Genomic DNA, 17,873 nt, shown 5'->3' on the forward strand with positions numbered 1-17,873 from the left:
GTAACATTAAAAAATTATTAAACTCAGAAACTAATTCTGTTTTTTAATCATAAATATGAAAACTACGAAGCAAACTGAGAAGAATGAAATACCAAATCAGCAGATCTGAAGCAGGCCATTCTCAGGAAGACTCCTGAGGAATAATTAAGGCTAATTTTAAGTATCACCTCCTGGGTATCATCATCACCATCATCCCCAGGTACCTGTCTGAGATAGTCCATTTTGAAATGGATATATCTTAAATTATGTTAAAATGTACTAAGCACTTATTGAGCTCAGTGATCCTGAAATATGCCTAATAATAAGCTGCCTAGTTGCCACTTATTAACTAGGTTTATGTCTAGGAGGTCTAGGAGGGACTATGAAGAATATGAGCTGTTTAATTAGGGGTACTTGTCATCACTAATGAACAACAAGAAATAGTTTGAAAACTTCTTTGAGATATTCACTTGCAAATGTCACCCGAATTTCAGAAAAGTACAGTCTCTGGAGTAAAGCTATTATACACTCAGAGAGACTGTTGTGCTTTGCATGCATTATATCATTTAGTCCTCAAAACATGTTGTCAAGATTGGCATTATTATCTCCATTGTAAAGATGAGAAAATTAGGTGCAAAGAGCTTCAGTAACACACTCAAACTCATTCAACAATAAATAACTAAAAATTGTGCTATACACACTTTAAGAGTCACATGTTCCTCCCCCAAAATTATGAAAGGCCATAGAAGGAATTCAAGAAGTAGGCTTCGTGACTTATCGTTTCTTCTCATCTCAGATGAATTCACTTTAATCTATCATGCCCAAATTGTAAAATATCATTTTGATCACCGTCAATATTACACAGACCTGTTTGAATGTGCTCAGCTTTTTCAGTAAAATTAGAAGAAACCACAATTTACAAACAGGTATATGTGCATTAAGGAAAAAAAAAAACTACCATGTGATTTTAGATATGGATGCCAATTCTTAAACATTGTTTATTATTTCTGAGCTCAAGTGCTTAGAATGTTTAAAATGCAATATATTTATGTGGATTTCTTCCAGGATATTGGAACATATATAAAATATGCTTGTGCATATCTAAGCCTTGTATTTATTTCAGGTTATATGTATACTGAGAAGAATATATAAACTGTGTATGATATTTACATGTTATTTCATTTTTTGAGGGAAATTAACCTCCACAATTATTAACTATGCATAAAATGTAATGGCAGATATGACTTATATTGTATAGGACTGACTACAATTCCTCTTTAGAAATAGATGTTCTTTGCTTTTATAATACTAGGAAAAGAGGAAAAGAGTTCTTAAAGAAATACAAGGATTCCTCAAGCCCCTCTTCCCTAAAACATGCTCTATCATATCTCCTGGATTGACTGGAATATCCTTCTCTGCCCCCACCCCATTACCCTCTCAATGCAGTGGAAAAGTCGGTGGGTAATTGGGTCCAGATTGGAGGTGTTTAAATATTCATGAGGCTGGCAGGGGACTGGGAGGGGGCGACTGTCTAGAATGGGGGTAGGGGCTGGGGGAAGTGATTAGTCACTGAAGGCTAGCGAACAATTCCGAGAAAGAGACGGAGAGAGAGGGAAGAAAAAGACAGATAGATAGATATTGGGGGGAAGGAGAAAAAAGGAGAAGAGAGGGAAGAGAGGACAGCGGAGAGAGAGCACCAGAGAGAGAGAGAGAGAGAGAGAGAGAGCGCTAGAGAGAGGGAGCGAGCATGTGCGATGAGCAATAGCTGTGGACCTTACAGTTGCTGCTAACTGCCCTGGTGTGTGTGAGGGAGAGAGAGGGAGGGAGGGAGAGAGAGCGCGCTAGCGCGAGAGAGCGAGTGAGCAAGCGAGCAGAAAAGAGGTGGAGAGGGGGGGAATAAGAAAGAGAGAGAAGGAAAGGAGAGAAGGCAGGAAGAAGGCAAGGGACGAGACAACCATGCTGTGCTGTATGAGAAGAACCAAACAGGTAGAGCTAAAGATTTTTTACTTCTTGCTGTTGTGAAATAACCAGAGTACAGTATTTCCCCGTAAAGGCAAACAATTTTTTTACTGCTTCTGCTCTGGCCATGGTGCTCGCGCTTCCTTAGCATATGGTAACTGATGGTTGCATCCCAGCTTTTATTCTTTTCTGTCTTTCATGCTCTGGTTTTGGAATGCTGCTACTAATTAGGATGAGGGTAGAAAAAACATGCCTGTTTGGCTAGAAATAATTTTTTTTTTTTTTTTTTTTTTTTTGCTTATTAGTGAATGCTCAGCATTTGAGGTCTCTGGTCTTGAGGGTGTGGACGTAGAAAGGGGTGTGGGGGAGATGATGTGGGCTCTACCTACAAGATGGGGAGGCATTTCTTTATATTATTTGCAAAAAGCAGGGTTGAGGAAATAATATTCAGAACTGAGTATTGCCTCTCTGTCATACAATTTCTCACATGTGCTGCGGAAGATGCCTTATTTCGTGCATGCATGAGCTTCGAAGGGGCGCAGGTATTTATGGAAAAACGTGCAGGTCTTATTTATTTAGTATTTATTTTTCAATGAATGAATGAAACTGTGATTTGATAGATTTTTTTTTTTTAAGAGAAGCGAAGACAACTGGGGCTGGGGGAGAAATTGGCCCTGCAGAAGGGGAAAATCCCCTTCCTAAGATCAGCAGCCGATTGTGCACCAGCTGGTCGGAGGACAGGGTGGACCACGCCCCTAGGAGCTCCGATGGGATGGGAAAGACAGCCGGGTATTACCTGTTGGAAACCAGGTCTTTTCTCTTCTCCCCTTCCCTTGCTTCTTTCCTGGGATTGTCAGTGACCAGAGACAGGCTAACATCCTGGATAATAAGTATGGTGACTCATTTTCATCAGGAAGAGGGACACATCCAAGATTAGCAAGAATCAGAGCCCCTCCTTCCCTCCCCCACTGCCCAGGTTTTACAGCCATTTCCAATTGCTCGCTTATTTCTTGAAAGACATTTTAGAAACTTGATTGGGGTGAGAGTGGGAAGGAATGACGAGTGTGGTATTCCGCAGCAACCGACCATGCCATGGCAGTCTCCAAAAGAAGCTTTCAAACATTTGTTGGAATGCATTTGAGTGATTTTGGCGAAGGTTAAAGAGAAAAATGGGTGTGGGATACGGGTGAGTGTGTGCGTATGCTTGACTGTGGTGGGGGTGGGGGTGGGGTGGGGGCAATTTTGGTCAAAGAAGCCCTTCGCAGACTGATTGCCTTAGGGGTGGGGTGCAAGAGATGGAATTTGGGTATAATTTCCAGTGCAGGTATTGGAAATTGGGCAATTTGTAATACACTCCCTGAATCCGAAGGGGGTGGAAGAGAGTGGAGAAGAAACAGCCTGCCAGCTTAGCACATTTAGCCAGCGCCCTGGAAAGAAGGGTGGGGAGTGAGGATGAAGGAGAAGGAGCAGGAAGAGGATGGGAGACTGAAGCAGAATGTCAGAGCAGTGGGAGTAGAGATTTGACATAAATAAATAAATATATAAATAAATAAATAAATAAATAAATAAATAAATAAATAAATAAATAAGCAGACATCCTGGATTGTGTGGGGCTATTTGGGGGAAAAAGTCGGATAGTGGGGGATTGAGTTGGGGGCGGTATTTGCAGCATCTCCTGAAACTGCCCTATGGTTACAGAGATTGATGCTTCCATTGGCTCATTTTATCAAACCAGGGCATTTTCTCTCTGTGTCCTCCTTCATTTTAATATATAAATGTAATAAATACAGGTGTCTGGGTTAAGAACACTGTCAAAGAAAAGTCCTAAGGTTATTTCACTGGTGAGCTGGGGAAATAAAATTTAGGAAGGTGGAGCACTAAGTAAGCCAAAGCCATCCACTTAAAAAGCTTTAATTTTAGAAAGAAAAATATTCAGGTTCATAATTTGTTCCCACCCTATGTGTACACATGCAAGTATACATACATCTCCTTTAATAAAGGAAATCATGTATGATTTTTAGAAAAGGAATTAGGGCTAAAGGAATTCCCTTCCCAAAATGAAGACAGCTGCCTTCCCTGGGGCTCTATCTCACCAACAGCCCCAAGCATTCACTCTGATGTGCAAAGTGATGAAGCTGAAATTGTGTTTAGAGTTGTAGAAATTCGCATGTAAATGTATACAGCATCCACATACTTCATATGCTACAGTTGCATGTGTAAGTGGTTTCCACATGCCTCCCTGTGTTTTAGCATCATTTATATTCAAGAGAAAATTAAAGGTATAGAAATTGTCCTACTTTGCTCATGCATTTTATAAATGTGTACTTCTGTGTGAAATGGTCATGTCTCTTATATACCACTGTTGTGTATCATTCACATTAGCCAGTATTTAGGATACCATTCAATCAGACTAAAGGAAATGGTGTATTCAGGGCGTGGGCTCACACTACACTGACTGGCATTTATGTAGCATGAGTACTTAAGTCTCATGCAGGTTGCCTGCTTGTGGATGAAATTCTGTATCATTTATGACAAAATCCAGTGGTGTCCATCCTTCTGCTGGCATCTATTCATCATCTTAGTACTTAACAGGGAATAAAACAAGGGCAAAAACCTGCAAAGGTCTAAGCTCTGCCACACCCATAAAATCCAGCAGAAACGTGGGAGGGGGGCTGAAGGGCTTGCACTTCCTTCCTCTTCCACTTGAGCGGCATAAAGAAGCAACCTTGGATTTCTAAGTTGGAATACATTGCCAGTGGGTGAGAAGAAAGCATAAATGATCTCTATTAGCCATTAGTTATCACTATAGATTACTATAGCAGGAAGAAGAGAATGAGAGTGGGGTAGAGATGAGAATATGGTAAAGGAGTGGGCAAAGGAGGAATAAAATAAAATAATCCCTAAGATTGTATTGCCTTATGATTTTCAAATATCTTGGGGCTTACTTTAAATAGCTTAATTGCCATGTGTATTGCAGATGATTAAAAACTTGGCAAGGTGTGATTTATGTCTACAAAGCAAGAAAACTATGAGATGTTTCTTTTGTTGAAAAATAATGATTTTAGTTTGTAATTGAAGTGTAAAGAATTTCATGCAAGCAAGTAGTCCCTCTACTCCCCAGCCCCCCATCCATGCCAATATCTGCTTTTTTCCTCATGCAACAAATAAATCTTATCTCTGAGAGTGTGATCTGTGGTTTAGAATTCCGACCTCTCTGCCTTTTCCTTGCAGTGTTGGGAAGGTGTGGAAGGATGCTGCCTTGCTGCTTGGTGCAGGCGATTCTTCCTAGTGATAAATTGGATTCCTCCCAAATCTCTCTCAGCCACACCCAGTGTCACTCAGGGACTTAGTGAATTAATTAAGCTGAGCCATTTTACTTAATATAATTGAAGCTTCTCGTTCTTTTTTTTTTTTTTAATAGTGATTTTCACCACAGGTTTCCAAATTTAAACAGAAAAAACATTTGAAGGGCATTTTCTTTCTTTTTTCATTCATTTTTTTTTTTTTTGCCAAATTATCTGGACTTGCAGAGAACCTTAGAAAATTCATAGTGAGTCTAGAAAGTGTTCATTTCTGGTGACTCTATAATTCCTTCTAACCCATGCCAGGGCGCATACACAATGAGCCCTGATCTCTCCTGCTGACAGAGTCTGTGTAACTCTCTTCCCCACCCCCTCCCCTACCAACCCATGCTGAGGCAACTGGAATAAGAAAATGCAGAGTTAATTTTCTTTCTTGCTGAGCTGGCAAAACTACAGAAACCTCCTTTGATGTTTCAAGCTAAAGGGCAGTACTCCTGTTCACCGAGAGGGAGAGTGGCTTGGGGTCTCCTTTGCCTCTGTCGTAGTGAAATTGCCAGTGTTATTCCTGGGGCTGAATTAATCCACAGACTTCAGACTTTTACCTGGCCCCATAAGGAAGGGTACTGGGCTTCTTTCAGGCAAGAATAGAGCATATATATTAACCAATCGTATTGATAAAGTAAGACAAGTCTTCCTCTATTAATAGTTCAAAGAATGCACATAACCAGGTCATCTCAAGAGAAGGTATAGCAGCATTTAACTATTCACTTCCCTATTAGTATTAATAAAGGCATTAGGGCAACCAAGCAGTGGCTGTTGCAAACCAAAGAAGTGATTTCATGCAGGAATTCTCCCTTTTGAATTTGTGAAGTGTGGTCAGGTGGCTTTTGTACCTTTGTAATTAAATCTTCATAACATTTTCAGAAGTGTTGGGAAGAATATTATACTGTGAGTCCTTAGTGGAGGCCACTTACTGACTGTGAGCTTGAATAAACCACATCACCTTGGGTTTCAGTTTCCTTCTGTAGAATGAAGAGTAAAAACCAAAAACCAGACACAAATGAACACTTTGCTTACCTTAAGGATTTTTGTAGGGCTTAAACATACTTGATGTGAAAATAAAGATCAATATAAGAAATTTTTATTCTCCCCAAGTTTTGCAATTTGAGGCTTGTCTTAGAGGCCCCAGTTTTGCAGGATGATCTAGTGCCTGCTGTGTCTACCTTTCCCTGTTAGAGATGAGTTCCTTCTAGTCTTAGTTGAGCCTTCTGCTTGTGCTCTTGCTCCTCCCCCTGTGTTTTCCCCAGAGCCCCACTCCCTCATGCCCTGCTCTTTCTTGAGATTTCATCTTCTTGTGCTGCACTGGCTCCTTTCCTTATAGTTTATGAATATGCTTTTGCCTCATCTATCTTAAAAGATCCTCTCCTGACTCTATGTCCCCATCTCTATAGTTCTCTGTCTCACTCTCCCTTTAGAACAAAGTTCCAAGTACTCTCCACCGTCATTTTCTCCTCTTCTTCACTCCCCATTCACTATTCCATCTAGTTTAATTTGGCTTTGATTTTCATAATTTCACTGAAAAACATATTCTGAAAGGGTGCCACATCCAGTGACCCTTCATTTTACATCTTATTTGATGTCTCTTTGGCATTTTGTGTTGTTGTCAATCCCTGTTCCTGAAGCTGTCCCCTTACTGGGTCTGCATGATATTAATAGCTCTCCTTATTCTCCCTCTCAGATAAGACCCTGCTCAATCTCCTTATAGGCTTCTCTTGCTCTCTTCACCCACCTCCCCAAATCTATGATCTCCTGGATCATAATTTTCATTCATTCTACTCTTCTCGTTTGACTCACTAATCCTAGGTGATCTCATCAGGTCATCCACGTCCAAATCTTTAGCCACCTGTGTGATTTCCAGATCTGTAGATCAGATGTCTGTTTTTAGCTTCTGATCCATAGTTATCTTGGTCTAAGTGCTTCATTTCAGAGACACTCAAGTTTGTTAGGTACAGTGTCTTCTGTTGTGTATCACACTTGATCTTCCTCACTACAATTATTGCTCTGATACTGTCCATCCAGCCTCAGAGCTCTAGGAACCTGAGAGTAATCCTGAATGTATTTTATTTCAACTCCCATATCCAGTTTCTAAATCCTTTGATTCCTTGATTCTTGTTTAAAAGATTGAATAAATCCTCTGCTTTTCTACCCTGTTTATATAAATAACCTGGCACAGACGTTTCATGACTACTCATCTGGACAAAAGCAGTAACTTTCTATGTGGAGTTGTACCACCACATTGTTCTTTAGTTTACCTTGCAAATAACACCACAGCTATCTTTACAAAATGCAAATCTGGTTTTGTTATTTTCTTTGTTAAAATATAAACTCTTCAGCATCAATGACACAATCTAGTTTTGCCTGCTTTTCTAGTGCCAAATTCCAACAGCCCCCCCGCTCTTTTTTTTTTACCTGATGACACCATGCCAAGATTTCAGGCCTTGGTGCCTTCACTTGTACTCCACTCTCTGCCCACATCCTTCCCTTTCAGCCTGAAATATTCCCACTTTCCCTGCAAGAGTTAGCTCTTTGAAGCCATTCTTAACCTTCCTAATTAAGTTTTCTTCTACCTTCTTTTTGCCCATGCTGTATTTTGTACTATCTCTATTATCACTTATTGCACTATTTGACATTTATTTTTTCACATACTGGTGTCTACACTGTGAGCTTCTTGGGGAAAAGGATGAAAACATAATTCTTGTTTTATCCCTACCATAATACTTGGTACATAAAATAACTCATGTTAACCATGAATAATCTGTTTGCTAAATAAATATGGAACCAGGTTTATAGTCTTTTCACAGGCTGTAGCATATCTAAATGGATAGAATCACTAGGAGATTTTTTAAAAAATGTCTTGGCATGAAATTTTAAAGTGGAACTGATCATCAGTGATTCTTGTTATTCAGTTATAGACATGACAGCCATCAGTTTTTAATAAAAGCAGCCACAAAATGAACCCATTTATAGACTGTATTTCTCTGAACTCTCATAGCTGGCACTATCTCCCCTCCATGTCCTCCCCGTCCAACAACCAACATTACAGCCCCACCCTCTCTGGTTACCACAACTCTGGATCTTCACGTGCCCTTCCTTTGAGGCTCCAAGTACTTGCACTCACTGCTTTGCTTCACAACTATTACAAATAGACCGTAAATCAATCCGTGTGATCCATGAAATAAATCAACTAAGAGTAGCAATATTTTTTTCTTTAAATGCATGTAGTGCTGGCCTGTGCTTAGGTGTGTGTGCTCAAAAATTAATTTTACCTTCATTTGGATTTCTTTTCTTCCCTCTGAAGTATCCACATAATAATATTTCACAAAGAGAAATCATGATTGGAGGTATAGGGAGGGTGAATGGTAAGTAGTCCCTTAAATGACTGTTAAAGGAATGTTAGTGCCAGATGAATTGGATTTTTCTTAGGTTTAAATAGACTGAAGGGACTTGGGTTCTAAAGTAGGCCTATTGTGCCCAGCATGGAACAAATTGCAACCACTGTTTTCCATGAAAACACTCTTGCCAGACGCTAAGTAGTGTATTTTCTCTGACTGAATTGGCATGTCCTTGAGAACAGCAGAAAGACTAAATAATTTGTAAGTGAAGTTTGTCTTCAACTGGTAAGGTTCAGTAGTATTTGTCAATTGCCATACCCTCACTTGATATCTTGCTTACTGCTCCCAATCTCTTTGGCATTGAGTTTTTCGATTATTTTCTCCTCCTGTCAGACCCAGGTAGAGTTTTTCTGATTAAGTAATACCAGTTCATGTTAGTGTTTAGTGGGTGAGGCTATGGAAAGAGAACTTTAAGAAAAAGTGTGTTTCTTCAACTTTCTAAAAAGTATTTATAGACAAAACAGGTATTTTAAGCTATGTCTGGCACATCTTAGATTCTCAATAAATATTTGTTGAAGTAATAAATGTAGGAAGGGAGGGAGCATCATGATGGGTCATTAGGGGAGATGTTCTGGGACAGATGACCATTTCTGATTACTGATTCAGCGTGGGCTTTGTGTAAATGCAAGCTCAGCTCTATTGGTCCTCCTCACAAGGTGGATGTAGTCAAAGTTCAATTCCCTCTCCTGTCTGCTTAGATCAGAGAGACACACTTGCAGTCATTTCATTCAGGTTTAGCATGGGAATGTGATCTTCCAGATTTCCTATCCTTAATTATTTACAGATCTTATTTTCTTAGATGTTGTTTGTTTAATGTCCTGTTTCATGTCTTTGTAGTGGAATAAATCCTTTCCCTGGGTTCTAGACCTGGTTCTGCCAATTGCTTGTCATGTGATGTTGGGTAAGTAATTTAACCTTTCTGAGCCTAGTCTATTCATCTGTGTAGTGGGTACATAAAAAGAACCTCCAAATCCTGTCTTACCTTTTCTTTTTTAAATTAGGTTGGTGTGAGTCTCAAATAAAGAGATAACAATAAAAGTGTTTTGCAAACAATGTGTTTTTGAAATGTAAGTATTATTAATTAAGGAATTTCATAGATCGAGCACTAAAGTATTCATGGCTCTAAGCAAACAAGAAGTACTCTTGCTCTCTGTATAGAATACACACATTCCCCATTTCCACCTGATTCCCATACTCTACAGAGTAAATTTTTTTGTCTGTTTGTTTTTTGAGATGCAGTCTTGCTGTCATCCAGACTGGAGTGCAGTGGTGTGATCTCGACTCACTGCAACCTCCGCCTCCCAGGTTCAAGCAATTCTCCTGTCTCAGCCTCTCAAGTAGCTGGGACTACAGTTGCATGCCACCACGCCTGGCTCACTTTTGTATTTTTAGTAGAGACAAGGTTTCACCATGTTGCCCAGGCTGGTCTTGAACTGCTGAGCTCAAGTGATCCACCCACCTCGGCCTCTCAAAGTGTTGGGATTACAGGCATGAGCCGGGCACGGCTCAGAGTAAATATTAACTGTGCTAATGGATGGGAACATAGTATCTGTTTATTATTTCCTTTGAAAACTTCAGTGACAGAATTTAGATAAGCCAATATTCAAAGTGTTATAAGACCCAAGGATCACTTCAAATGCATTAGAAATACCCACTGTTTTTCTTTTCATCTTTTTCTGTTTTAGTCTTTTCCTCACATTTAGATCTCTTTTCTTCTCCATTTGCTAAGTTTGCTGCCTCCCCCTCTATACCCACCCCCACTTCACCTCCAAACTGGGTTCTCAGCACTAAGATGGCCAGGCATGCTGTGCTCACATCCATCACATGAGGGCCCAGTCAGGCAGAAGAGTGGAGAGAAAATGCAGGGCTGGTTGGGAGACTGAAAATGTAGATACAGTTTGGTTGGGGGAAGCACATTTCAAAGATGATCACTTGATCACCATTTCCACAACTTGACTTCAGGGCTCCTCAATACAATAGGAATAAACCTTGATTAGAGAGGTGATATGTAATCCTAAACCTTTCCAAACTCAACTCTAAATGCCATAATCTTTTGAGCCCTCAAGATCTCCACAAAGGACATTATAGTTCTTCTGTGTCCCTGGGTATGACTGGGATAAATTACCACTTTAAAACAACAAAATTTAACAGATTCTCCTATAAGCACAGAATTCTACAAACCAAAGAAACTGAGTTTTTAAACATATGGATAACATTTAGAAATACTTTAAAGTATAATAACTGGATCAAATTAGTCTAAGAAATCCTATTTTTCCTAGAAGCCAAAAGTTTAGCATAAAAAAAAAGTATTGTACATATTTTGCCAAAATACTTTTATACAAAGGGCTCATGTAGACTGCAATAGAAAGGTGTGTTAACTAGAAATTTGAAAATAAACTGGTGTCCAGAAGGAAATAATGATTTCTTTAATTATATTTATAGTTGGTTAATGGTATCACCTTTAATCTTTCACTCTAGCTACATCCCTTTCTCCCTGTTTCTTTCTTCTTCTGCCTCAGAACACACTACTTCTATTATATATGGGTTTTTTGACTGGGAACAAGTATCCAAAACCAACTTTAAGAGTCTATAAAAGGAATTTATTGGGAAAAAAAAAAGCGATCATATGAAATTAGTAAGTTGAACAACGAAGCCTATGGGAACCAGGGTAGAATTTCAATAACAGGAATTCATAAACTCTTTCTGGGGCCCTGCATCAAAAAAAGACTCAGTTATTAATAATCCCAGCTACAATTCAAATTTTAAATGATGAGAGAGAAAGAGAGAGATAAGAGAGAGACAGACAAAGGGAGAGAGAGACAGAGGGAGAGAGACAAAGAGAGAGAGAATGAGGATGAATGAATTTTATTGGTCCTGCTTGGGTCACCTAGCAACTGCCACAGGGCCAATATCTCTGACTGGAAAAAGGGCTGGGTGACATAGGTTAGAGACAATTTTGGTAAGCCCACACTTGTAAATCTAGTGAGAAGGTAAGTTGGTTGAGAATTAGTCTCCTGCGTATATACTTATATGTCCACATAGTCCACATGTGGGTTAGCTACCCGAGTCAGGAGGAACTTATCTCAAGTGTGGTGGACTATTCATTTTTCCTTTTGGTTATTTTCAATTTGGTCTGTATTACATATTATTGGTAGGGTTATTATCACTGATGGCTCTAAAAGGAAGTAGTAACCACACAGATAACTGAACCTATGAGCTTATACACCTGAAAAAGAAAGGTCAGAGCAAATCTCCGTACCAGTTTCAGTGTGGAGATGACAGACACTGGGTTTTCACCATCCTCCTGAGGCTTACCTCTGGCAGGTGCCACCTGTCTAGGAGGACATACTAGCTACCATATATTCTTGCTAATTTGGAATGGTGTAGCTTTGCTCTAACGTCTCTTTTTCAGGTTGTAAGATCTAGTTCCTGCAAAAAGATTGGACAATAATGGGTGTAAAACAGCTCAATTGGATTTATATTACAGAAATGCTACTCCTTGACATTAGTCATCTCATTTTGAATGTTCTTGAATTAATTCCAGCAATAATAACCACATTTATCTATTTTTAGCAAATTGGCACTTTGTAAAATATTTGCTCTAAATGTAGAATATTGGTAATTAGCCTTACATCCATTATTTATAATTCCAGTTCCAATAACTATTCAAAAATGTTATTTTAAAATGAAAGTTGGGAAGACCCTAATATCCTTTCATTAATGACTAGATAAAAGAGCTAGATGAGGCAAAGAAAAAAAATAAACAAAATGATCTCCAAAGGTTAAGCAAACTCAGAAATCGGTTGCTTTTATTAAGTGGCTGCAGAACTTCTTAGTCAGCATAACTAGGCTTGACTGGAACCTGTGAGGATGCCTATCCTCTTCCTATTCTTACTTTGCTTTGATTCCGGAACCAATTTATCTGCTTGGAATATAAGCTGAGAATTAAATTCCTCTTAATGGCCAAACTAGTTCCTATAACAGCTGTTTCCAAGGGATTTATTCTACAGGTCTACACAAATTTTAATAGAGGCAATTGTCTCATTATTTACCTAAAAAGGAAAGAAAGAAAAAAATTGACTGGATATGGTGGCTTATGCTTGTAATCCCAGAAATTCGGGAGGCTGAGGCTGGAAGATTACTCAGGAGTTCGAGACCAGCCTGGGAAACATAGTGAGACCTTGTTTCTACAAAAAATAAAAAAATTAGCTGGGTGTGGTGGTACATACCTGTAGTCCCAACTACTCTGAAGGCTGATGAGGAAGGATCTCTTCAGCCTGGGAGGTATAGGCTGCAGTGAGCTGTGATCACACCACTGCACTCCAGCCTGGGTGACAGAGCGAGACTCTGTCTCAAAATAAATAAATAAATAAATAATAAAAATTCCCCAGTTTCTAAATAATTAACTTGCAGTTAGATTTATATGTCCATGTTGTACTGAGGGTAGCCCACTTTGGTTGTCCAGACTCTTACTAACATTCCAGTGGGGAAAGGAATAAGCATTGAGTTATATTTTGCATGGACATTGCATTTCGGTCTTTAAATCAATTTTAAAAAGTATTATTTTATTTGAGAGATGGGAAGGAATAAGAGACTTCATAAGGGAGAATGATATTGTCTTACTTAAAAAACACCAATTCTTTCTTTAGTAAAATCCAAACTGGGAATTTGATCTATTCAAACGTCATTTTTTTTCCTGAAATGCAACATCTGCAATATTTCCTTAACTCTCAAGGACTTGTTTATCCTAATGAAAGAGAAGGAAATTGTTTTCTGTATCACCTGGGAAAGTTACTCTGGAGAACTCAGGTTGGTATTAAATATTCATTTGAAAAAGTCTTTCACGATAATCCTCTTAATTCAGTGTGCCTCAGGACTTTGATTGCCTTTGGTTGAAAGACACAAGGTGGTAGCTTTTTGATAACTCAGCCAGATTTGTGCATCCATAATGATGGACAATTAACTGGAGAACTGTATAGAAAACCTAAGGACAAGAGTTCCTTGCTTACACATTCTTTCTTCCATCTTAAACTTTGTACGTTACACCTCTTGAGTGAAACCAGTATGGAGGAGGAAATAAGGATTTCTATAATTGAAAAGGGAGGAGACTAGAGTTATAAAATAAAATTACTCAGTTTGGAATTGGGCCATAACCTTCTAGTAAAAACTGCCATGGGATCGTTAATGACCACAGATGGCTCAGACCTCACTTCTGAACATCATCTGGAAAACACAATAAGCCCAAGAGAAACAGTATTCAGAAAAGAATCCAAGAAGTACTCTGCAGGACTAGGTATGAAAAGAAAAAAAAAAAAATAAGTGTGAGCACTAGTATGCTTAAATATGCATAACCAAACTTAGGACTCAATTCAGTTTTTATCTTCACTTAGTGGAACGAAACTATTGATTCTTAGCTAAAAACAGAACTGCCAATTTTGCTGTCATGGTTGTTGCCATATCTTATGCTAGACCAAATCTTTCAGCAATGAATGGTTTTCCTGCAAGCTTCTACCGTTCTCCTGCATTATCATTCCCGTGTCATTGGAAACTGATTGGTTTGTGTACATACTTAAGTCTATTTTATTAATCATATCTTACCAAAATTGTTACTTTTGCTCAACTTGGATATATAGTAAAACTCCATCTGTAAAGAATCAAACCATGAGAACCATAAGAATACCAATAGGAAAGTTAACTTTCCATTATTCAAGGTCTCCAAATATTAAAAATATTATTTTTCCTTTTACTCTTTGTGGTTCCCTCAAAAAGTGTCATGTTGAACTAACTATCTTCTTTGCAAATTAGACTTTCTACTTCCCTACTCTTAACAATATCTTTTAGAGATCCCAGCACATTCTCAGTTTCCCAGCTCATAACAGAAATAATTGATTACTCTCCTTCTGTTATAAAAGTCATACTATCAGTTACCAAATTCTTTTTGTAATGTATTTCACATATGCTCTTTTCATCTTCTGCCAGTCTTTCTTAACCAGCATTCCAGAAGAGAGCCAAACCCAACCCTTAAAGCCCTAAGGCCCTAATGTCCATATGTATGTAATGAGTTAATCCCTCTCTTGTGCATCTAGATGGGTACCAGTTATATACCATCCTTGGAAGAAGAGAAAATAGTCACTCATTTTCATGTTCTGTGGTTCAGATGAGAAACTCCAGGTGAAAAAAGGCTGGACAGTTACCAAAATTCTCTACATATTGCCTGCTGGCTAATCTTACGTTTAATCCCCCCTTTCCCCAAATTTCAATGGTTTCTCTTTGTTTACAAGGTTAATTCTAATTTATTTACTTATGGTTGTGTTTCAAGGCTCCTTAGGATCTATTACCAATTTCCTATTCTTGTCTTATCTCCTAGTGGCTCTGGCATTGACTAGGCTTGTGAATTTAAATAAATTTAGTCTCTCTCAGTTGTCATTTCCTTTTACGTAAAACGAAAGTATTGAATGAAATCATCTCTAAGGCTTTCCAACTTTTAACAAACATGTTCTATAGCAAAATGCCTCTTTTACTTGGATATTCTGTCCCACCCAGACTTAGTATAAATTTAAGTATTAATTTTCCTATAATTTTGTTCATTGTTACTGCCACTACTTGAAAAGTCCCCTTTTGGGCCTAGCTCAATCTCGCCTAAACTCCGGGCCCTGAATCAAGACTTATCTCATTTGTGAGGCTTTCCTGACTAACAGAGTTCTCCATGACCTGTTTTGCCTCTTAGATCTTTTGCAGCACATACTACCTGTCCCTTGCTTTGGCATTCATCAAACTGAGCCTTAACCATCCATTTGCGTTTTTATGTACCTGATTCTGCCAAGTAGTTTGCAAACTCTTTAAGGGTAAGATATCCGGTACAGTGCATGACTCAAGAAACACATATTGTATCTACTCTGTGATAAGCTCTGTATTAGACTCTAAGGCAATGTACAAGCCAAATAATTTCTCAGAAAGACAGGGGGAACCATCTTGCATTACCTCTCTGGGACATTTGACATCATGAAATATACCTTGCCTCTTGAATCTCTTTATTTTCTTGGCTTTCATAACACTTGATACTGCTGGCTTTTCCCACCTACACCTTTGGTTGCACTTTTTTCCCGTGCTTGGCTTCTCTTTTCTACCAACCTCTGAAAAGTTGGTGTTATTCAGCGTTTTGTCCTTATACTTGCATGTTCTTACTCAACACAAGTTCTGTGAATAATCTAATTTGTGCCCATAAGTCTCACTTGGACTAGTGAATCTCAAATTCTCCAGGCTCTCCATCCAAACCTACTTCCTTGGCTCTAGAGCTTTATATCTTACTGTCTACTGGAAATATTTTGCTGACCCGCAGGAACCCCAATCTCAACAGGTCTTAAAAGTAAGTCACCATGTCTTGCTCCCAAATCTCTTCCCCTTTCTTATCCAGTCATGTAATTCAGAAACAGAACCCTTATATCTTCTTTTTTTCATTGGATGCTACTGTTCTTTCTCTGGTTTCTATAAGTAAAAACCAAATAAATAAAAAACCTTTTCATTCCTTCCTTTCTTTCCTCCTCTCAAAAATATGTCATTCATGCAAGATGAGGGCATAGTAAAAATATAAATAAACAAAAGAAAGAAATATGTCTTGACTCTATCCACTCCATCTCCAGTCAGCTCTAACCCAGCCATTTTTCATGGAGACTAATGCAATACTCTCCCCCTATAATCACCTTCTTCTACCCTCAACCCTTTACAATCTTTCCCTCAGCAGCCAGAGTGGTATTTTGAAAAGTGTCTATAAGATTGTGTATCTCCCCTATTTAAAAATCTTTGATAGCATCCCATTCCACTTAGAATCAAAACCAAACTTAATACAAGGCCTAAGAAATCCTACATTATCCAGGCTTTGCCTCCTTTTCTAGTTTCTGCTTAACAACCATGCGCCTCTTGGTCACCAAGTCTGTTGGCCTCTTTTTAGTTTTTAAAACACATAAAACATGTTCACACTTCAAGGCCTTTGCATGTGTTGCTCCCTGTGCACAGAATACTCTTTCTCTGGCTCTTTACTTGAGAAGCCTTTCCATCTGAGTGGTGTCCAAGTCACTCTCTAACACATCACACTTTTTTTTTTATCTTTTTGGGATGCTCTCAATCTGATTTTTTTTTAAGTATTTACTTTTCAATATTCTGGTGACTGTCTATCTCTTCAAGCTTTAAAACCCACCCCTCTTCACATCCCAGACTCTATTGCAATTGTGTTATTTCATGGAATGGCCCATATTATTTCATCCTTTCTCCCTTTCTAAACACAGTTCCTTTTGTCTGTAATGTCTTCCTTCCTCTCCTTTTCTACATGACACATTTCCTGTTTATTTCCATGATAATAAACAGGAAATATGTGGCTGCAGTTATTTTCTTCTTTATGGAGACTCTCTGATCCTCCAGCCTAATACAATTATTCTTCGTTTTGTGCCTTATGTCTAGTACATACCTGTATTACAACATTCAATAGACTTTATTATACGTATTCATGTATATGTCTATCTCTTTTGCTATACCAGGAGCTCCTTTCAGGTAGGAGTTATGTCCATGTATAGATCTAGTTGAATGCTTTGCACACTATGGTTTCTCATTAAATTTGAGTTGAATAAGTGCAGCCTATAAAATGAACAAATACCAGTGTCCACTGAGTAGTATGAGATGGCAAAATTTGGTTAGGACTAAGGCAAAGGTTGGCCAGCTTACAATGATCAGTCATGGAAACAGTTCACTTCTGGCACAGTCCATAATTGGGCAGCTAATAGATATTTCACACAGAGCTAAGACCATACAGACTTGGATTTCACCCAAGTGATACCAGCTGGTTGCTTCAGCAAATAACGGTCACCATTTTATAGAGAGATACTTTAGTATAGTCAGAAAGATAGCCATCCTTGACACTATAAACTTCTTAATATCTGGGCTAAGGATGAGTACTCACTGTAAAATATACAGCTATATCATTTTAGCCAATTATTCTGCTTCCTAAGCTTGGTGCTGAACAGTTAGCCTTTCCTCACATTTAAAGCTTGTATCTTCTGGTACTCCTCCCACAGGAATCCTGGTGAGGTTTCAGATCTTCCCCTTTGTCAATAATATAATTTATAGTTACGTGTACACTGTCTCTTACCTTCTCTAGTTAAAAAACTATGTACAATAACACTTAGTTGTT

The 17,873-nt window shown here is 38.6% G+C and overlaps 1 protein-coding gene across 2 annotated transcripts in view; it reads left to right on the top strand.

Moving 5' to 3' along the window:
• The first annotated feature begins 1,572 nt into the window (after positions 1 to 1,572).
• GAP43 (growth associated protein 43) overlaps positions 1,573 to 17,873 on the top strand; it is a 97,114-nt gene continuing 80,813 nt past the window's right edge. Inside the window, exon 1 of one of the 2 annotated variants that reach the window (XM_004036097.5) lies at positions 1,573 to 1,965. Coding sequence is in view for 1 of the 2 variants with exons in the window: in XM_004036096.5 (XP_004036144.3) it covers positions 1,936 to 1,965 (30 nt within the window). In the remaining variant the exon portion in view is untranslated. The remainder of the gene's footprint in view (positions 1,966 to 17,873) is intronic. The other variant, XM_004036096.5, reaches the window with a different exon arrangement.

The sequence above is a fragment of the Gorilla gorilla genome, chromosome 2 (assembly GCF_029281585.2).
Source record: "Gorilla gorilla gorilla isolate KB3781 chromosome 2, NHGRI_mGorGor1-v2.1_pri, whole genome shotgun sequence".
NCBI lineage: Eukaryota > Metazoa > Chordata > Mammalia > Primates > Hominidae > Gorilla > Gorilla gorilla.